Here is a 23,465-nt window from a genome sequence, read left to right on the forward strand (position 1 = left end):
CTGCTGATGAAAGTAACAGTTACCTACGGGGTTTTTTCTGGCAAACCCCTGGTTTGTCAGTAAATCCGTGTCAACAAGATACTAATGCAAGCACCATGCAAGTGTTGATCTAACTCCTGCTCACTGCTGCCCAGCAAAGCAGCAGTAATGCTTTTAACTCTGCTTTCTGTTGCCAAGACTGTTGCATGTGGCTGAGCACATAAGTCCATTGTGCAGTGAATTCATCTTTTAGCTTACTGCTATTGTGCTGAAAGTCTGATTATTGTTTTGCTTCCATTTTTTCCCAGCCAAGTATGTTAAAGTCAGGTTGTAGCCTATCTCCCAAGCACACAAACTTCAGCTTTCTACCTCTGGCTTTTTCTAATGTGTCACTGAAAATACTGAAGCCTCAGTATTTTTAGACCTTTGATTCACTTCCTCCATCTCTTCAAATGTCACACTGGCCACCACAAAACTGTGCAGCTACATCTGCATTTCCTCCTCTCCCCTTGTAATTAAAAAGCATGACAGCAAATGGAAACTTTTGTTTACTTTGTTTGCACACAACCATTTCCTAATTCTCCTTTTCATTACATGAGTGATGTGCCCTGTTCTATCTTGGTCTCATCCCATAGTTTTCTGTTTGTTCTTCCCACTGTCCTAGAAAATCCTTTTAGTTGCTAGAGTTCTGTGCAGGGATAGGCTTGGAGAGTTTAAGAGAAATGCTTAAAGGCTTTTAAACAATAAAACATGCAAATCAATCAGTGAATACCCCAGATACAATTCATGTGATTAAATAACTGTTGTCTCCGTATCTGAATCAGATCACCCCAGACACTCTCTACTGGTAAAGGGGATCTAATGAGTTTGTTTTCTGGAGTGTGAGACATCATTAATTTCATCCTGAAGTAGGCATGTGGAACGGCTGGACAAATTAGCAACTGAAAATACCAATTCCTCTCCTAGGTGCCTTTAACAGGAGTGTAGCTGAGCTGTAGATTCTTGATAGTTGAAGATGGAGGATATGATGCCTGTCCACATGTTAAAAGCCCCACACAGCACTTGCTTCAGCGGCTGAAGGGATTATGGAGCGTGAGGGCTGCACAGAAAGTTACAGAGGGATTGTACCAAAGGAGGTTTAAATGATCACATGCTGCAATGGCAGTGCTGCATACCCAGATTAGCTTACAAGAGGAAAACAGACAAAAGGATTGAAGGTGGAAGAGAACGTGAAGTTGCAGCCTAAGGGGATAGATGGAAATAAAGGGCCATGCTTCCTTGCAGAATATGGCTCTAGAAATAATTCTTCCACTTCAAAATAACTCAGCAGCCAGAAAAAAATAGCTGTTTAAGCTACTGGGAGTATTCTTTCATCACCTCTAGCAACTGTTCCCCATACTACTGTGTGACAACCCACATCCGCTTTTATATACTTTAAATCATTCAAGTATCAGAGTCTGTGTCCGACACCACTGGAGTGTCTTGTTTGTTTTCCAGCTCTACTTTTGAAAATAGTAAATTGTCAAAAGCTTGGAGTGTTCTAGAATGAATTTTAATTCAATAAAAGAAAACCAGTGATAAGTACTACTAGTATCTAAGTTGTATGTGTGGAAGAGGAATACAGGGATTTCTGTTTCATCTTTTTACTTCTGATATCTTATCATGTGTCACCCCCAAGACACGTCAAAGGAAAGGGCCCAGTTCCTAAAGCTGAAAAGAAATTCTTCTAGCAGTTGCCTTTCAAGTATTTTTTTTAAATGCTGGTAAAAAACCCAACCAAACCCCTCAAAAAAACCGCAACAGAATGAACTTTCACAGTATGATTCAAGAAAAAATTGTGCAGAATTCCAAGCTTGTTTTTTCCACCTACATGCTATTATGTGTTATCTAAATTCCTTGTTCCTGTATAAAAAGTTAGTATTTGTCCCTGAAATATTTCTATAAACAGGAAAATGTTCATTCAACACCACTTACTTTACAAAACAGCTAATGAACCTTCAGGACTTGCACAATACCTGCATTCACTTAAGGGTTCAGCTATCTATTTTACCTAAAAAATGTAGGAAATTAGTTACTATCCACTGCTAATTAAATATTGTACCATAATACTTTATAATGTGAAAATTTACTATGCACATGTACTCAATTTTGTGTAGCAACAAATCTTATTCTTACTTTTAAGAAAGTGGATGATCCAATGCCTGTATTTGTTCTACATAAGCTTACTTTTGCATTGATTTTACTAAATAGTACTACAGTAAACATGCTGTTGACCACACTACTGAAGGTGACAGTGTTGCTATGAAGCAAATTTTAATGTGTTTTCCTACAGAAAAGCACTGAATGTTCCCACATTTTAGAGGGAATAGCCAGTTCTTATCCAGAATTTTGCAGTCCAGCTGCAACTCATGGGTAGAATATCCCAAGAATTCAGCTTCAAAATGTCTTCAACTTGTCTTGGCCTCTGTTTCATTTTAAAAGCACCAGACAAGGTTTTCTTCATACTTAAACTTCACTGTAAATAGCAATCTGAAGATAGTGGGAAAGAATTTAGATATATGGGTAAAATGAGCTGTGACTCTACGATCAGATAAATGGTAATTAGAAGGCAACACATCTCCCACCTCAAATAGTTCATTTAAGAGGTTCAAACTCAACAACTGCTTTTGTATCCTAAATCCTCTTTTGCTCGATTTAAAAGACATTATCCTTAATTCAACTTGTTCCTTGAAACTGGTGGCAATACTGCTTCTGCAGTGAAATGGCAGCAAGAACCTTCCAGGACAAACATTCAGTTCTCTAACCAATGTGGTTTAGGCTTATCAAATTTTGCCGTTAAAATAGAAAACAACAGAACATTTCATAAAATATTTTAAAACTATACTCATTACACATGCAAATACAAACACTGAATCTGTTTCTGCACAGATTAACATTGTTCTCAAATTGTAAATTCCTACAGACAAGAGAAGCTTGTATCATACATAACCTGTAGTATTTACCTTAAACCCCAGAAGAGGTGGTCGAGAGCAGCTTGTTACAAATTTGAGTAGTTTGCGCTTCTCTTCATCAGTGAAGCTTTCCACAACTCTCCAAAATATTTTAATTACAGGATGGTCTGCTGTGTAGCCACCTATAAGGAAATTTAAATGATTTATAGGTAAAGCTTGTCAAGCTGAATCTTAAGTGTTGGGGAACACTCTCCCTGGGGAGATTATTCCAATGTCTGACTGTTCTCATTGTGAAAAATTTTCTTCTCATGTCCAATTGGGATCTGCCCAGGTGTAACTTGTACCCATCCTCATCTTTTCCATGTGACTCCTTGTAAAAAGTGAGTCTCCATCTTCTTGGTAGTCAACCTTTAAGTACTGGAATAAGCATGCAAATAAAACAGCTGTATTTTCCAGCATTTATAAAGTTATGTTGTAATTTTCCCCAACCTTCTGAAATTCAGGCCCTTCCACAGAGTTTAGCTGAAGTTAATGAGAATGACCCTACAACTACTTTTTAAAAGCTAGGATAAAAAGGAAGTCAGTTTGTTCCTGAAACAGTCATAATACTTTTTCTTTTATATAAGTAAAACATACTTACCTGAATAGTTTGTGAAAGATTTAAGGTCATCCAAGCTAATAGGAACTTGGGCACCAGAAATCAGAACCTGACAGTGAAGGAAATTAGACAGTTACAACACAGGCAAAAATTAGCATTTATTTCTGTTTAAAGCAATTGTTTTCTGCAGTTTAAAGCACAAGTACCTGTATCTCCTGTTGATCAAACATTCGAAGCCATTCAAGATTCACGACATTGGCCAGTCCCTGACGGAAAGCAAGGCAATGCTGCCGAATTTGCTTGTTTAGCCTGTAGTCTGCCACCAGGTGGATGTACGCGATTCGGTTAGCGCTAGTAACAGGGATGTCTTTTCCACCTGGCTTCAGCTCAACCACCTATAAACAACAATATTCATCATCTCGGTCAACTTTCTGTGTGCTATAGTTGTAAAATTGAACCGCAAAACATTCTAGTAAGTGATGTATGTATTCCAGGTTTACTAGAATATACTCAAGAATACTCACCTCAAAATGAGATTATGACAAGTGATAAAGGTAGGGGAGTTTCTGTTTACTCATAAGACAACACTCCATGGCACTCAGTTTTTAGGCACTCCAACTGCTAATGCAGCTGAGTGCACAGCCTTGTGGTTTATCACCAGAAAGCAGATTCAGCAAAAATCACGAGTTCTTTTATGCGAGATGGTGTATAATACTGAATTTGTCATTGTAAATCAGACAGAAACTGAGGTGAAAAACTGCCCCTTCACGAACTCGCTTCTAGCTTCACTGATTCTAGAAAGTGCTCTGGGGGAGGGAGTAGCCTGCATAAGCACAGAGCTCACACAGAGCACTCTCCTTCCACTTGGATTAGGAAAGCTGTGCTCAGTTGGCTGGGCTCTAACTGGTGATGGTGAATTCTGTAGGAACCCATTACAGTAAAGGCAGTGTCCCCTCAGTTGTAATACAGATTCTGATACAAGCCTAATTATAGAATGATAAGCATTCACGATTCCTACAGTGGAGAAGTGAAAATATATACATTCAGTTCTTCCAAGAAAAATAAACACACAAAAAAACAAGCCTAAACCTTGTCTTTTCTACAGAGAAGTTTAACTTCTGTCCTTCAAGAACACCAAGATACCTCAGCATGGAAGAACCTTTAATGAAAAACAAAACAAAACAAACTCTAAACAAATACACTGTATTAGCATTAAGATATACAGGATCAACTGTAGTTGCTATTAAAATGCTGAAGACCTTTACATTGTCTACTTGCTACTAAATGAGGTTAATTTAGTGGAGTAGCAACCCAATCAGAAGGCATTATTAAGAGCACTAAGAGGAGGATTTAAAAAAACCTGAAAAGCTGAAATACTGTTGCCTTGTGAACCCTTCAGAAGGAAGTTTATTTTTCTACACTCTTAAGGCAGGAAATTTTATTATTATTTTTAAATTGTGTATTTCAGTCTGTGGAAACAATTACATCTTTAGAGGTCAGAGCCTAAACACAAGAACCGCTTATTTTGTAACATGCTACCTAATAATGTGAGCTGTTCCTGTACTAAGCAAAATGCAAAGAGGTAAGATTAAAAATTCACAGTGCTTTTGAGCATTCAGATTTTTACTTGATTCATAGCTTTTTAAGGCCAAAAAAGAACATTAATTTGTGTGAATCTGACCTCCCAGATAACACAGTCTAGAGTTTCCTGTATTTAACTCAATAAATCCAGAGATGAGTTAGAGCACATTTTTTAGAGAGACAAGCAATCCTGGTGTAAAGACTCCACGTGATGGAGTATTTACCATTTTCCTTTATAAGGCAGGACAACCTGAATTACAATAAGTATTAAAAATATGTCCTACTTCCCATTTTAATCCTCCAGCTGCGAGCTTCTTGATTTTGTTACACCTACCGGAAAAAGCCTTATCAATACACCACCACCTCCGAGTGTAGGTAGTAGTGACTATGCTTAAGTCCTACTCCCTGAACAATTAAGTAAAATGAAGGTGTCAGTTTAGCTGACTCTTCCATTCCCTAAGCACATGAGCTTGCTCCTTTCTCAGTGAGTCCCCTTCAACAAGGACTGTAGACCCAAGAGGCAGGATAGATTCCTCTGGGGAGAGAGGCTTCCTTGCAGAGCCTGGCATGCAATGCAGCTCATCAGTCCAGAAGGTACAAGCCAGTACCTGGTGCCACTGGCTGGCCTAAGAGTAAGGATATTTCTCCTGGTAAAGTCCACAAGGTTAGTAGAACTGTAATAAGTTTTTTATATTGTCACTGGAAAGTTTGTTGATAATTGGATTAATCTTATTTCCACTTCAAGTTCAATGGGTAAAGTTTGTTCATACCTACTGTTCTTGTCTCAATATTGTCCTATAGCTTAACCAGCACTTTCCTTCCTCAATTCTACCCATGATGTATTACTTAGGGGCAGCAACTTCTTCATTCACCTTGCCAGTCTTTTTCACTGAACTAAACTAATACAAGTTCCTTTAATTTCCTCCTATAAAATATCCTCTTACAAAACCTAGCAATATCAGACAGCTCTCTCTTCAGTTATTAAACTCCTACCCTCTTTAGTATTAGAGGATCAGAGCTACCAGTGATGATCTGCACCAACAGAGACTGTTGAGACCTCGACAACTAATACTTAGTTACCTGCCCACTTACAATCTTCTCTTTGTTTTTCAGAACTGTATCATTACCATTTCTTTTATCACTACTTCACAAAATACAGTTCCTCTCTTTGAGGTACAGACACACTGAATTTGGCAATGTTAAAGCATATTTGTATTACCTAACTCATCAAGCTTCTCTTAAGAATATAGACACCAACAAGAAACTCAGTTATTATTCAATATGCATACAGCCAGTTCTGTGAGCTCTGTATTTACACCAAAGGATGCCTGAACTGACTTCCTTCCAAACACAGCTAAAGGAAACTACTGGCAGGGTGTCTTACAAAACTGCTGTGTTCTGGGATTCATCCCAGCACTAGGTAAAGTAAAACATCTAACCTCCCCTGCAGGTCAGCAAATAAGAGATCAGGGCACAGATTAATTTATGCTTACATTTGCGTTATAGTAGCATTGTCTCCACAGTGGTCTAAGGATACTGAGAAAGCTGTATTCTTCATGTAATAAAAGCTACTCTCTCTCCCTATAATGTTATTCCTGCAAATTAGAAAAATAAAGCATTGTACTCTTTTTGACCACTACTTTTAGAAAACAGGAGGTAAAAAAATCCTACTTTTCCTATATTTTTTATTTTTTTAAGTAGCAAACCTTTATTTCTGATCAGCAACACTTACATAGCTCCCCCAAATCCTGCAATGCCACAAGACTACAGCATTCAGTTAACTGAATTCCCTGGGGTTTTCCTGTGACCTAACTACCCATTGACATTTGATAATGTGAGATTAATTCTACCACCATTTTATCAAAGTACTACCACATTCTGAAACACAGGGGCTAATGTAGCAGAAATAATAAATACATTATGCCATAAAGGCTAAGAAGGATGTAAACCAGAAGACACAAAATGGTAACACTCGATGGCAGTAAAACTATAATAAATGTAGATGCAGTTCACTTTTTACTCCTTCATTGCTTTTATGGCATTTTGAAGGGACTACTGCAGAATTCCCACTTAATACTAAATGTCAGGAATGACTGTTGAAGAGTTACTTTTCAAAGAGGCCGCAACATAACTTAATGTATCTTAAAATACGCATCACCTTGCGTTTTTATTTTATTATCCATTTTTTGCCACTAGAGGGTGCAAGATAACAACACAGGTTACACAGGAAGGGCGAGAACAGGAAACCTCCCAAAACGTGCAGACTTGTGTCATCACCTTATTTTCTACTTTGTAGATTTAAGCTTAAAAAAAACCCAACCTACTACATTTGAACTTGGTTCATTATCAAAGTCACATATTTAGGAGAGCATAAAGGACCTGTCACCTAGGTATTGTTTTTTGTGTCTGAAGACATAAGACATACAGCCAGTGCAATTTCAAAAAAACACTCATAAAGTCAAGAAGTCTAACAAACCTGTTTTTAAAACAGATTAAAATCTTTTAACTTTTGGACTCTGACCACTTTTATTCACATAGCCTATAAAGTTTTTCTCTATTCTGAAAAAAAGTAGAAAACTGTTTGCTTTCTTGCCCTGTCATCTGCTTTCCAGATGTTCAGGAAGGAGTTCCGGGTAGCAAATTGCATTTGAATGCCTAAAAATGCATTTACCATAAGTGTTACAGATCTGCCTGAGAAGGAACAGCCTCAAAAATATTTTTCTCTGAAAAATATGCAAAATCATTCATCTAAGCCACTGTATCCTAGTGAAGAAGTTGCAAAACCAGAAACTGTCAGAATTATTTTTAATGCTTAAAAAATTTATATCAAGTAAATGTAAAAAGGCAAAAACTTTCCTTTAGTGAGTCAACATATTTTCAGTAGCAGAAAAGGCATTCATATCTGTTTAAAAAAACAAGGTTTTCATGTCATCAAATTCTATACTACATGGAATTCACAGAAACTCCTGTCTTGTATATTAAAGAGCTGTTCTGTGGATTTGTGATTTTAGCCCTTGTTTATGGAATCTTCTGATCATATTCAACTGTTCTGATCCATGTAATCTTAAGAATCAATGTCTGAGTTTGACCATGGCCCACCAGAAACTCTCTAAAGTACGGAATCTAACATTTCTGAAAAAGAATGTCTATATGAATCCTCCTCTCTTCCCTTGGGCAGCCACAAAACTCAATTCCCTCATTAAAAAAAAAATAAAAAAAAAAATCTGAGGAGTTATTTTCTTGAATTTGTTAACCTTATACTTATTTTAAGGAACTCATAATCATTTTATTACTTACAATCAAATCTCTAAGATAAAAAGGAAAATAAAATCAATATACACAGCTACTTGAAGACACCTGTAGCTATACGTTGACTTTCTTTTGTGACTCTTTTACCGGCCACCCTTTAATGCAGCAGACCCAAGAGCTGAAATCTAGGTTGGCATCACTGCATTAGACAGTTCTTTATCAAAAGCTAAAGATATTTGGGGTTCAAAGATAAGGTTGATGGCATAGCTACCCTAATTAGTGGGTCTAATGTGCAAATTATTAAGTACCTTTTGCAACTTCTGGTGAATGCACTTTGACAATAGTTTAATGAGACCTAAAAGCACATTACAGGATTGGAATCAATACGCTGATAATAGAATTTTTACCTTGCACTACTACTCAGAGAGGCAATACAGCCCCTTCTGAATGTGCCTTTCATTGCAGATAATGCTTTTGTGCCACAGTTGCTGGATGGACACTGTCATGAGGACAGCTATTTACAATGATAGATTTATGATGCATTTATTGGGCACTAATTTATTAGACGCTAAAGTGGTTGTTTAGCTGAAAACTGGAGATAATGCACATTCAACACATAAAGTGCAAATTAAGCTCTTTTCCCCAAAGTGAATTAGCCTTACCTTGACATAATTCATTAGCATGCAATGATTACACAAGTCAAATACCAACAAAATGTATCTATCCATATGAGATTTCTTAAGGTACTGAAATAAAGTATAAAAAGTAGCTTCTTGCACTAAAACACAGAAGACAGTCATGAGAACCAAACAGTTCTGTTGAACTACGCTAATATGCAGTCTCATTAAAAGGTGAATACTTCACAGGTAGAGTGTTCTCTCTCCAAGTATAAACACAGCAAAACAACATTGGAATATTTAAATTCTATTTAATTCAGTTACTCAGAAACTCACTATTATATTTAATCTCCCTTTTAAAGTTATGCCAAACAATTAAAATTCAAAAGTCTTGATAATATGAGCCACAGCCTTCAGAGAATTTTAAAAAACAAATTAGGCCTCTTGGCAAGAATGCAATTTTACAAGTTTTTGTTGCAGCAGGGGAAGCTGACAAAATCCATAGCTTGGATCTCCTATCTTATTTTTAAGCTATTTCTCTTTTCTCTGCCCTTCTACTTGTTGAGGTAAATTTTAACTTATGTGGTTAATCTTTGAGGACATACAGAGTAGATATATAAAGTATGGAAACCACAAGCGCTCCAGAAAATATTAGCTTCTTTTCCTTTTTTATTATGAGACTGATCTGGCTTTGTACTAGCTGTGATCAGCAAAATTATGAATTTAAGTGCATTTAAATGAATGGCTTTAGAATACAAATCACAGATTTACACACACGCCACCCCTTCAAAAATCCCAGGTTATACTGGAAACTGACATCTTGTGTGTTTTGCAGTGTAGTAACCAAATACATGGATAGCACAGAACTCAATTCTGGATCAGTCACCTACGGCACATACTACAACAGAGCAGGTGCTCTACTGTACAACATTGTACAATAGAGTAGGTGCTCTAAAAACCTGCTTTCTGATATATGCCTTTATTTCAAGTGTATAAGTGTTTAGATTTCTAAAGATGCTGCATGTCAGAAGTTTTCGTACATGGAGTATAACCCATGGGAAGAAATGACGTTTAATATGAAACATGACTTACATAGACAATTGTTGACTACCCCCCTCAGCATGATTCAGAAATCCCAAATCTGAAGACACCATTTTAAAATTGTGATGTAATGCAAGTTTTAGCATCTTCCAAAATTACAGGAAATGGATTATACAAGAGTAAAGACAAAGTCCGGGCCTGATACTGTTAAAGCAGAAGTCTTGGACATCAAGCTTGCTCCGATTTAAGCAGCAGTAGAGAACCCAGCCTAACACTGTCCAGAACTAGCTACTGCATCACAGGGGGGCTGCTGCTTCTGGGAGATGGGATGAGTCCCAGGCTTCCCTTCCCAACAGGCAAACCAAGAGCACTGCTTACTCCCTTTTATATCCCCAGTTCTTCCACAAGAAATAAGGCTGAATTCAGATGCTGCCGCATGTCACAGTCTGGCCAGGTCTACTTTTCTGATCCAACTGTTAATTAAATACTATCATCAAGAGTAAACAGACAATAAGTAATACACAGTATCCTCAAAAATGAAAGAGGAAGCATGACAAAATACTTGAACTAAGGAGGTTAATTTATTAGCACATAAAGGCACACTTTTCAAGGTCTAGTGACATTTATTTTCTACTATGAGCATAAGTGATCTCGGTACTCACAAAAGAGCAAATAAAAGCCATAATCAAATCATATAGTACAACTGCATTAAAAACTCATACTTAAGGACCTAATTGGCCCTACCTAACTGCTTTTTAGTACCACTGAGCACCCATTTCTCCTGACTCAACTGATGTCATATCCCTAACTTCAGGCCCTCTACTTTGAAAATGGTGGCTGCAGGAGACAACATATCTCATAATAAGAGGTCATCACTATTTAAAACCATTTTGATTTCTAACTCTGATTACAAAGCCAGGCAGTACATGTATAGTTTACATACTATCTAACTTTTGCGATAATCTGAAGTGCAATCAAGAAACAACATACAATATTTCATTCAATAAATTACCACAGGCAATAGAACTTTTAATGTATAATCACTGTAGTTTAGTACTTAAAAGACCAGACCTTTAAGTCACCATCAAAAGTTGTTATTTTAAGTACGTTAGTTACTGTCTACTCCAAATATCAAATCAGAATCCCTATTATGCCTTACAATACACAGCATATTTATCAGTTATTTCATATCACTTTTAAATTAAAAAAAAATCATTAGTAGGTGTAGCAATGACTCATCAGTCATACATGAAACAACAAAAAAAACAAAAGCCATTCTTACCTGTGCTTCCCCAAGGTCATTATTTACAACAGTGAAATTTAGTCCAAGTTCTTCCACGTCCCCTTCATAGCTCTTGAGAAAAAGCAAATTTTTATACATTTCTGGATCTAATGAAGCTAAATGATGAATGTCAACATCAGCACTTGTTCCGAGCAATTTTGAGAGGAAAAAACTAGCAAATGGCAGCTCCACCAGCATATTTTCATAAAGAGCCTGAAAAAGCAATTAAAAGCACATTAGATTTTGCTGTTGCACATGCAGGCATTCTGAAGGCTACTGTCTATTTCTCAACTTCTTGGTAATTCTTGATTTGGTGCCTGAATAAGATCATCTGTTATGACAACAGCCCAGATTATTGCACTGGTTTAAAGACATTCATTCTAAGTTTGAAATGTTAATATTCTTGTGAAATTCCAAGCTCCCAAATTTTACAAATAAATTACGTAGTGACTTAAAAAGGAAAGTCACTGCCTATCTGTCACTAAACTTCTTGTCTGAAGTATGATAGCAATCAGGAAGTGTATCAAATGCATAGATTGGCAAGAAAAGCAAAGTTTGCTAAACAACAATGCAACTGTAGGATGAACATCTTCCAAAACAGTTAGCATCTCCAGCTCCATTAGCATTGCCACAAACAATACTCTTCTGTTTATATCAGCTGCTACATGTAGCCCTTTTAAAATAACTGTAACATCAGTGCATTTTATCTAATCCAAATAAACTGCTCTTGCATGTTACATAGATTCCTTGCTGCATACTTTTGGTGAATTCTACTGCTTAATGGCATCATCAAACCTTCCTAATTTTCAAGCTGAGAGCTTACTAGTTACAACTGTCATATGTCCAATCCCTCTTACATCTGACACTCAAACTTCTCAAAATATGAACCAAAACTGAGCCTGACCTAGATAAGCAGCACTCATGAAAAATGTAGTTTTTCTGTAAACTGAAGAGTCCTCAAGAATTTTCAAAAATGCACAGAACTCCAGCAACACCACTCTGCTAGAAAGAGCCAGGATGATACTACAGAAAGCCTACATGAATAAAGGAAATATAAAAGACCATGGCCTTTAAAAAAACATGCCTGAAAGGTGCTGTCTGTGCACAGCCTTTCCCATTGCCCAGTCTGTTTGCCACACTGGCACCTCAAACAATGAGAATCAAATATTTACAGTATCATTAATATTACTACCAGGCTGACAAGAAAACACATCACCAACATCACTGTTTATTCTCTTTTAACTCTTCAAGAGGAGTGTTTTGGCATTACTTAATTCTGTCATAATCTGCTGTAAACTTAGAAGAGGAAGCACAATGAGCAAAAAAAGTAAAAAGAAGAATAAATGTAGCTGTAATCATTCAATGATGTTCCAAGAAAGATATTAAGAAAAACACACAATTCCTTAAACTTCTGAAAGAACATTTCTATGAGGTGAGTTAAACCTTGCAGAAAGAATTGAGAATAACGAGTTCAAAGCCAAAGGGTGCATTATATTTAGAGCTGTATGATTTATTCAAGGTGTAGAAGTCGAAATCCTCATTTGTATGGTTGACTTTAAAAGCAAACTAGAGGGATAAATCATTAATTTGCAATGTATAAGGTCAGTGTTTGCTGTTCCTGCATTAGTAACAATAAAGCCATTGTAATTCCTTAAATATATCAAAGCTACCCGAATTTAAAATGGAATTCCATCTATGACTCATAAAATGTAAATGCAGAGGTGTAATTTTTTATACAAGGCAGGTTTAAGCCTTTAGAGCATTTAATATACAAGGACTAATAAATGATAGCACTAAAAACTATGATCACATCAGCTAAATGGATTATAAATTAAATTTCCATAATGTATGCAACTGAAATACAAATGTAGACATAAATCAAGGTATTTTCTAAACACAGGTTAATTACACAAATTCAAAACCTGTCTATTTTTTATGCAAAGTAATCCACTTAGCATTTTTCAAATTGGTCTTAAGACTTAGCCACTTGCAACACTTGATCCTAGAAGCCTATCAATAATTCCTTGTCAGGAAAAAACAGCAATAGGTATATTGAAGAAACTTGTATGTTATTTTTCAAGTGTCTGTCTTTTATGAGTGTTTATTGCTAGAAATTGTGCCAAAATGATTTGAAATAGAAAGGATTAATTATAGTAGAAGCTTTTTAATATAAGTGAGTGCAGCTGCAATGTAATTAATGCAAATTGTGACGCTATCAGGAAAATAAATGTGAACAACATCACTGGCTATTTCTGTTTGCTGCCAAATAACTTCAGTAATTTACTACATTAAGAATCAATAAAAAAATAATGCATTTCAAATGCATCACTATTAATCTTCAGGTAGTTCCAAAGTGAACATTTATAACTTCATCTAAAAACTATATAAAGCATTTTTAAATAAACTAAATTGTCCAACTTGAGAATAACTTTAATTACTCATTCTTCTCTTAGCTAAGTGATTGCAATATCAAAACCAAAGTATTTTTGGAAACAAGACAAACAGTAGTGTTTTAATTAGTTTGAAAGTCAGGCTATTGTAATAAAGTTTAATAAAAATTAACTAAAACTCTGGCAAAGAAATCATTACAGATGTGGTCTTTGTTTTATTTCTCAGAGCTGTTGAGAAGTGCTGTGTGCAACTGAATAGGACTAAATAAACTGAAACTTTGTTCTTCAGTTTCCATCTTCCCATTTTCTCAGTCAGCATAAACTGATGAAACTACCTGCTGCTGACTAAAGATGATTCCACCCATTGTTGTCAGAGCAGTGAAACAAATTAGCTTCCTGATTCAACTGGGTTTGTTTGCAAACAGAGTTAAGTAGCATAGCAGAGGTTACATGGGTATTACAAATTGCTGAATAAGATTCAAATCTGGTAGAATATTTATGTTGTGCATTGTCTGGGGTGTTGGGTTTTGGGACTGGGGTATGAGGTGGGTGTTGGTGGACTCAGCACAGACCCTGTTTGAAGTTCAGCTTTCCTTCAAATCAGAATCAGATTTAGCTCACAGCTATGGCTGAAACTGGGTAGGCACAGTAAGACTATTTGTGTCAATGGGAGCACAACCTTAGAGCAGCCAGTTGCCTGCCAAACCCCACCACGATGGATATTTTTTTTACTGCATATAATCTAATGGCCAAAAGGGGAGATGATTAAGTCCTTCCCTCTTTTCCATTACTGAATTGTCTTGGGGAACTGTAAGCTACCTGATTGTAAGCTTACATTTCTGCCCACTGAACTCTCTTAACTGGTCTGCAACATCAACATGAAGGAAGCCAGAGCCCAGTGGCAGTGACAGGCAAGGGGATGGTGATCACTTCTTTCAGAGGTCACCAGCTGTCAGATTAATTAGCTGCAATATGAAGCTGCACCATTAGAATATATTTACAGAGATATTTTAATACACCTCGGTCTGCCTCCTCCAAAAGCTGGGAGCATTAGCATGTCACTGTCACAGAAGTTCTATTTGCATATGCAAGACTGTGACAACAGGCTAGTCTGAAGCAGAAACAGGGATGTCTACGTCAAGGACAATCACACAAGCACTGTAATGCTTGTAAGGTGATGCAGTAGCTTAAAGGTTTTGTCTGCTGAAAGGGCCAACCTGGATTTCCCAGCACTACTTCAAACTCATGTAGACTAGGGATGCTCATGTTAGGCAAAGTTTACACATCTCTGGATAACCATTAAAGTAACTTAAATGCCCCAGAAACTAAACAAAACAAAGCAAACAAATCTAGTTTTTGGTAACATCATTTCTGGTACTCTTCACCTCACTGATTTGCCAAGTATCTCACAATGCTTTGCTAGTCCTTTTGTTTTTTAACAAATAAATTGTTAAAATAAGTTTTAGTTGGTTAAAAGGCCAAGAGCAATTATTTCACTCTTCATATTTCATAGTTATTTCACTATTCATAAACGTCCCCCTTCTCATGTGTGTGACGCCTGCAGGACACACCAGAAGAGAAACAGAAGGCCTCACGTGGTTAATAGCTTTGACTTGGCACACAAAGCATGTGAGTGTGAAGTTCTGTTCTCTCTCTTTTAAAAAATATTACCTACTTCTGATTACAATATAGTTCAACTATGAACTAGCATCATGAAGTAGCTACAAAAGCCTTTACTCAGTTCAGCAACATGGATCACAACCTGGTCATCTAAAGTGAAAAAAGTCATGTTTGGATACTTATTGAGTGCCTTCACTAAGCACCTGTGATGTGGAGGGACAAGTTCTTCACAGTCAGCAACTTGCAAAATACAGGTATGCAAGTAGTAGCTTTAATATATTACAGAAGAAATAACTCATCTGGAAGGATAGTTGTTTACAGTATATAGTAAGGAAGGGAGAAAAATAACCATTCTCTAGGCAAGGAGAGCTTCTATCTTGTTTTCAAAACAATGAGAATATCTGACTAGGACTATACACAGTAACTACCATACTATTATTAAGTTCAACATGGTCACACAAGGTACTCCTCAGGTACCGAGATTTGACCTCGAGATGCAGGAAACAGCTCTTCAGAAAGAAAAGGCTTCTTGACATCTTTTAAAACTGGACAAAATTTAAGCTAGTTTAGTAATTTCAGACAAATTGGCTATATACAATACACGTTACATGAGCATTACAACATGCAAATAAAGTCCAAATTGTGTAAACAAGCTCACAGATGAAACAACTAAGCCTCCCTGACTGTGAGGCAGCTTTAGTGCCTTTACTTACAGTTCAGGTCTACAACTAATTATCTACTTTATTATTTCAATTAAAATATTTCTTAACAAAAATAATTAATCAGTCATTGCTCCTACTTTCCATTCATCCTTTATAAACCAGAATTGTATTTTAAAACCTAAACAATGCTAAAGTCACAGCCCTAGAAAGACACATGTGCTTATGGGCTGATGCAGTAAATCACTGGGCTTAAATTCAGCTATTTCCCTAATCAGCCCCCAAGACCGTAACCCTTTCTATTTCAGTCATTTTAAGCAGTTACTATTAAATAATACTTAGCACTTACAGGCTGTAATAGATCTTCAAAGCTGTACAGAATCATTAATAAAAATGATAGAAAAATAGCAAAACCATTAGAACTTCCTTCTACCTTATTATTTATATCCTAGAAATATCTCATCACACTTATAAAGCCGTTGGGGCCAGCAAAGCCTTTTCTACCCTAATAAAAAAAGACAAAACAAAAAATATAAGTTACATTAAAATTAGCACGTAATTTTGAAGCATTTTTAAAGCTACCATTTATAAATTTTAAGATAATTCCTTACATATATACTTATTAATGTGCTTTGAAGTGAGCAAAAGCAATTTGGTATTGTTTCTAATGCCACTATGGTAAAATAAAACTAATTCTATCAGGTGTGTGCTACAATGCGACATGCCTGCTACTTGGCAGTTTTAAGTCACTATTTCTCAGTTACCTGAGCAATACAATAGCTGAGACCTCTAGATGCATTCATATTACAGAATCACAGAATAGTCATGGTTGGAAAGGACCTCTGAGATCACAAAGTCTAACCATAAAAAAACAAACAAACAAAAAAAACACACAAAAAAAAACCTAAGCAAAAACAAAACTACCACTGAAGAAGAACACATGCAGAACCTACAACCTTGGCCACTAGAGCATGCCTTTCAGCCACTAGAGCATGCCCTGAAGTTCCTCTTCTACACATTTCTTGAATACATCAAGGTGATGGTGACTCCATTACCTCCCTGGACAGACTGTTCCAGTGCCTGACTACTCTTTCAGTAAAGAAATTCTTCCCAATATCCAATCTAAACCTCCCCTGCTACAGCTTCAGGTCATTTCCTCTGGTCCTGTCACTTGGAAGAAGCAGCCAACACCCATCTCCCTACAACTCCTTCAGATAGTTGTAGAGGGCAATGAGGTCTCCCGTGAGCCTCCTCTTCTCCAAACTAAACATCCCCAGTTCCCTCAGCCGCTCCTCATATGACTTGTTCTCTAGATCCTTCACCAGCTTGGTGGCTCTTCTCTGGACACACTCCACACAGTGTCCTTCCTGTAGTGAAAATCTGGTCAATTGTCTTCACTATATGACTGCAAAAATCCAAGCAGATACCAGATGCCTTTTCTGTCTTTTAAAAAAGGAAGAGTCAAACATTTCACCACTACATGCCTGTTATTAGGCTTCTGAAAATGCTTTATTAACAGCACTTGCAACAGTACTAGTATCCTCACATTTTAAACATTTTTTTCAGAAAAAATAAAGCCTTTTGTAAATTGGTTTCACTTCTGATTTCTCACTCCTTAGGAACTTAAAACATCAGTAAGTTTAAGTTCATAGAAGTTCCAGAGATCTGGGGTAGCAAAGACTCAGACATGAGGGGCCTGCCTGTCACACTTGCTGCAGTCAGTAAAACACCTGGAACAGGTTGCAGGTCTGTTTTAAGCACAAAATGATCTCACGACTGACTCAGGAACACATCACCATAAAAATGTAGGGATCCATTTCCAAAGACTCCATTGGAGTATATCAAGTGACCTTGAGTTAATATTTAATTTAAAAATGCAACGTTGTGCTAGAATTTTTCTTCTAAGAATGCAGGATGTATTTTATTACAAGAGTCTTTATTACCAAAATAGTGCTTCAGAAATGTTGGTACTTGCAGAAAAGCACCATTTCATCAGCTCAGTACTTACTTCCCCTTTTGATAGGAACAGTTACCTCTGTAACTTGCACCACATAGCATATAAATTTCTATCAATGTCATTTGTCTGAGACAGCAGAGGAAAAGACCTTTGGAGGCACTATATAACTGATAGCTATCATTCACTTCTGAAGTTCCAGTCAAAGCTTAGTAATTTTTTCTTGTATCTGAATTTAAACAAAATTTAGTAAGAACTGAAGATAAAAAGACAAGTTTTCCTTATTTCATAGAATCATAGAATCCTAGGGGTTGGAAGGGACCTCGAAAGATCATGTAGTCCTACCCCCCTGCCAGAGCAGGGTCACCTAGAGTACATCACACAGGAACGCATCCAGGTGGGTTTTGAATGTCTCCAGTGAAGGAGACTCCACAACCTCCCTGGGCAGCCTGTTCCAGGGCTCTGTCACTCCCACAGTTTTTTCGGATATTCACCTTGAACCTCCTATGCTCCAATTTGCACCCATTACCCCTTGTCCTATCACTGGTCATCACTGAGAAAAGCCTAACTCCATCTTCCTGACACTCACCCCTTACATATTTGTAAACACCCCTCAGTCTCCTTTTCTCCAAGCTAAAGAGACCCAGCTCCCTCAGCCCTTCCTCATAAGGGAGATGTTCCACTCAGTGCTAGTCTTATGAAAAACTGAAACATTTACTACTATATAACTAACCTCTGGATATGCTTCTAAGAGAAATCTGTATTTTAATAGCAGTGAAACTAGTCATTTTTGAAGACAGTTCAAATACATTAAAGAATTTTAGTAAATATTCCAAACCTAATTGATTGAAATGGACATAGGTGTTACCAACTGTGAAAAAAGATCAGGATACCATTACCAAACACTCTTACTGTTTATTTATTCCTTGTCTAGGAACCTGATTTAGAGGCAATAAAATGCAATCAGTACACAAACCAAAAGCAGGAATCATCTGCTAATGGAACTTTTAATTGAGGAGTGACCACTGACATGAGGTAATTCTTTCCATGCAGAACTCCTTGCAGAGACCTCTATGCACTTTATCACAGTAAACAATCACTAACGTATGCATTAAAGAAAATTTCAATACATTATGACCCAATAAATATCACAATACATCAATACACACTTTTCCTTTTCTAAAGATTTAGAGTAGAAAAACTGCATTTCAGTAGTCTTTTAGTGCTAGACATATATTTACAAGGTTAGTACTACCATAGCTATTTGCAATCAAAAGATAATTGGTTATGTTAAATGAACACAAAGGAATTGTCAAAGCTGAATAACTGTGTCAGAAAATAGATTCAGATTAGTTTGCACCTACATTCATAAATCATGAGATTGATTTCCAAAAGGTACCAATTTCACTCTCTTTTGAAGGTGCTTCTGCACTGTAAATGTATAATAAGAGCATGCCACTTTACATGGTAAATTCCTGTTTTGATTCCATTTCAGGTGATTTAGGATTTTCTGAGGCAAATGATCAACTAACTGGCTTTTAAGCAAAATGCTAAGTCTACAAAATCATGTGCAGTATAACTGAAATTAATAAAATTTAAACAAATTACCTCCTCTATGTATCAGTATCACTAATCCCATACCTACCCTTCGAGGTACCAGTAGTATCAATTGTGGTTGCAGCACGAATCAATTAAGAATGTACTGATTTAAGCCAAGCCAAAGTGGATCTTAATTAAATGGACAATAAGAAAATGAAAGCACAGTCAAAAAATCAGAAGGAAAAAACCCACCAAAAACCCTTCAACAGTCAGAGAAACAGAGGAAGAGTAGAAGAGCAATGCTTGATGCACCATACTATCAAATATTCAAATACATGAAATCCAGTTCTCCTCATTGTAGAACTATCTTGATTTGTTCTCTCTCCAAAAGCTTTTCATGTGAAAGGGGCACACAAACATTATAAGAACAATTGCTTGAAGGTTTTAACTCCATAGATGCAGCTTATTCATGTTTTAAGAGTTTAGGATCTGATCCAGATCTTCCTGAGAAAAGACTCTCACTGATTCAACCCATTTTAGATAAGGCCTCAGAATGATTAAGAATTACTTTAGCTTTTCTGCAAAATGGAGACTGTAAACACTGCTCTCATCTTAGAATTGTACCTTCCAGGCAGGAGTAGAATCTCATGCAACAAATGATCTGTCACAACTCTATTCAAACTTACAAACTGCAACGATAAGGCACAGCCTCTTAAACTACAGAAAATAATTTAATAAGTAATTTATGGACCCATATTTACTACTAGGGTAATAAAATTTGCATTTGATTAACTATTGCTCTTCTAATGTTTTAAGTTAACTAAAAAAGACGTATTTTATAACTTTTTCAATTATATATGTTTAACAACATTTAGATATGTGCACAGAACAGCACATTATATCTTAAATCAGTGCAGTAACCCATTAAAAAGTATTGCTATGAAAATAAACAACTTAAACTGTCATCAATATAATATCCACCAGGCCATGCAAATTACTGACCTCCTATATATAACATTAAATATCAAAGACTAAACCTAGATCGCCTCATCTATTCATCATCAAAAATAATGCCAAAATTTAAAATAAACAAATTGGTTTTGCTCAGTCCTTTCTGCTTCCCCTATCAAAGCTCTTTACTTGGATCCACAAAGGAAAGAAACACCACATTTTGTTGGGTTTATTGCCTTCCCAACCATTTAAGATAAAAGTCTTGGCAAAACAAATCTAAATCTATTCAGAAAATTCCAGTGTCTTCCAAGGCCTGCAGATTCTACTGCTTAGAAAAAAGATATTTAATTTTTTATTTCAAAGATAGTGCATATGTTCCTAGCTACGAGCGCATGATCCACTAGTGCTCTTCAATATGCTAGAAAAGGAGAACAGACATGGAGCTGGTGGAATTCAGTATAACCAGAGATGCTGCATGTATTAGACAAAAATCTCTAGTGTCAGAGAGTCACTTGTTAAAGGTGCAAAGACAAGCATTGTAAAACACAATATATTCAAGAACTAGCAGGTTTATGTCAAAAAGGAAGAAGAGGAAATGATAAAATGTTATTGTTCTAATCCTTTTATGGACTTCAGCCATACTCTTAAACTAATGTTGATACTTATTAAATATAAGTAAATTATCTTATGAATTATCTACTTTATGTCAAATAATTCCAAATGCAAATAATGTCCTTTTCCTCCACATCTGCTACATTAACATCTTTTAATACATGTAAATCTAAGCTGAAAATTGAAAAAGATAATGTGATATATAAGGCTGAGTGTAGGTAAGAACATGGTGAAGTTCTGATCTTAATTCTGTGCCTGTCACTTTTCTACTGATCACTGCTTCTGATGAAATGGTTAACACCAGTGTTCGCCTCTTCTCAGCTTCGAATCAGACCATCCAAGAACCCACAGAGAGAAAAATCCTCATTTAAGATTCACAGGTGTTGCTTCCAACTTCCCTCATCTTGCTATGTTGCTTAAAGTTTTGGCAGCCTGTCAAAATAGCAACTTTTGTGTTCTCCTGAGCAAAGTCCACTATATTGCTAAAGCTTCAGGAGGAAAGTCTGCACATGGAAGATTTTTAGTGGCGCCAGAACAGCTATTGCATGTGGAAAGGAAGTTTAACTAAATCAGGTGGCTCCCCACCATCCAGTCCTACCTACTGTGAAAGCAAAAGGATTACAATGCTCCGTCTGTACCCCTGGGGCATCACATGGGACAACAAGACTTTACTTTCCAGAGAGGACAAATAAGAGAATCAGGGACTAGAACACCTCTGCCTGAACATCCCTGACAGCCCAGGACAACCTCAGCTCTCAAGCAAAGCCTGGGACTCAGAAAGTCACTGTGAATGAAACTGAGAAGTTCAAGCTTCAGACCTCACTGGTTGTGGGAGACTGCTGACCCAAGATGTGCATGGTAAGCTCAGCTTTTACTTGTAAGGAAGAGAAAGGAAAATGCTTAAAAGGCATCAATGTTAAAATAATATTTACATTACAGACTAAAGTCACTGAAAGGAGAGAAATGTAAACTTAGGAAGTGTTTGAGTAGCTGTTTTTTAAGCAAACTCATTTTTTTTCTTTTTTTAAAGAATGATTTCAGACAACATATGCAATTACATGGTCACATGTTATTATTTCTACAAGACCTTTTCCTCATTCAGTGATTAGTAAAAGTTGCATGGACAGCTATGCAGAGTGTATAGTATTCAGATTACAATTTCTTCACTAACCACAAAAATATACCTAAATCATAAAAATGTATCTAGCAGTAAAAGAAATTTTAGATACACCATTTTTCAAGGCAAGTTTAAATTTTCAGATGTTTGTACTTCTAAACTGACCAACTAACACTGATTATGTCGAGCTGTTAGAAACTTCCTGAGGAGAAGAAAAACTGAATTATGTGTAAACCTATGGTACTGAAAGTCAAATGCATTTGGATATTAGTATTAAATGGTTACCAGGAGACAGAGAATTTCGATAAATTATTATATTTTAATGTATTTGTTTTCTGATAACATTGAAACTTCTTACATAAGAGTTTTTGGTAGCAGAGCTCTTTACATACTGGTTTCCACAAATAAGAAATTGCTGTGGATGCCTGATTGCTTCCTTTGCACTATATCTATTTTGTTTACAAAGGAGCTTTTAATAATCCACTATTGCTCTCAAATAGCCCTGTGCAAAGCATAAAATGGACAGATTTTTGAGAACGGGTGAGTGAATATTCAATAACTTAACCAAGACCACAATACTGGCAGGTTTTGAATAGTATGGTCGTGCCTTATCTTTCTGTTTAATTCATCAGCTCTTTAAACACACTACTAAAAAGGTGTCTGTGCACCTGGGTAGGGGTAATTATTAAATAACACTGTCAGTTCTTACCTTATGTAAACATACTGCAAATACAGAAACAATTTATGCTTTCAAAATTTTAGAATAATAGGATCTATTATTTAACAAGTCAAAAGCAAGACTATACTTGTAGCACTCTATGGGAGATAAAACCTATTTTGCAACTTCTGTCTTTATGCTAATATTTGAAATCCAATTACAGAAGGCAATGTGTGTTTTGATAGAAGAAACTGAAGATTCAAAATTACAATCTTATTTTGAAAAACTTCCACTTGAAAACTGAGCCCTGCCCCATTCCAAGATAAACACCAAACATTTTCAGATTGAAGTAACTTTCTCGTAATACCACAAAAGTATTTGTAAAAAGAAAATGAAGCCTTGGTTATATCAACATAGGTCATAATTACAAACTTTATTGTATTAGTAGTGAATCCATCCCCCATTCAGAGCAGAAACATCCTTCAAAGATTATTTCATTGAAACAGCTGATTTGAAATGTTCATTATTTAACAAGTTTGGATATTGCAATAACTAGGATGCATTAGCAAAGAATTTGCCTACAAAGTGGTAGTTTAATCTGGCAACTCTAAAGAACAGCACTCTGTTTCAACACAAGTTGGCCAACAACATCCTCTTAAACCACTGC

At 36.3% G+C, this 23,465-nt stretch overlaps 1 protein-coding gene across 1 annotated transcript in view; it reads right to left on the minus strand.

The window, feature by feature from the left end:
- The window catches only part of UBE3C (ubiquitin protein ligase E3C), a 69,501-nt gene that overhangs the window by 3,597 nt on the left and 42,439 nt on the right, over positions 1–23,465 (minus strand). Inside the window, exons 19-22 of the mRNA XM_010007049.1 lie at positions 11,299–11,511; positions 3,735–3,923; positions 3,571–3,637; positions 2,982–3,112 (exon numbers count right to left, since the gene is read on the minus strand). Coding sequence (XP_010005351.1) covers positions 2,982–3,112; positions 3,571–3,637; positions 3,735–3,923; positions 11,299–11,511 — 600 coding nt within the window. The remainder of the gene's footprint in view (positions 1–2,981; positions 3,113–3,570; positions 3,638–3,734; positions 3,924–11,298; positions 11,512–23,465) is intronic.

The sequence above is a fragment of the Chaetura pelagica genome, unplaced genomic scaffold, assembly GCF_000747805.2.
Source record: "Chaetura pelagica isolate M959 unplaced genomic scaffold, ChaPel_1.0 scaffold17, whole genome shotgun sequence".
NCBI lineage: Eukaryota > Metazoa > Chordata > Aves > Apodiformes > Apodidae > Chaetura > Chaetura pelagica.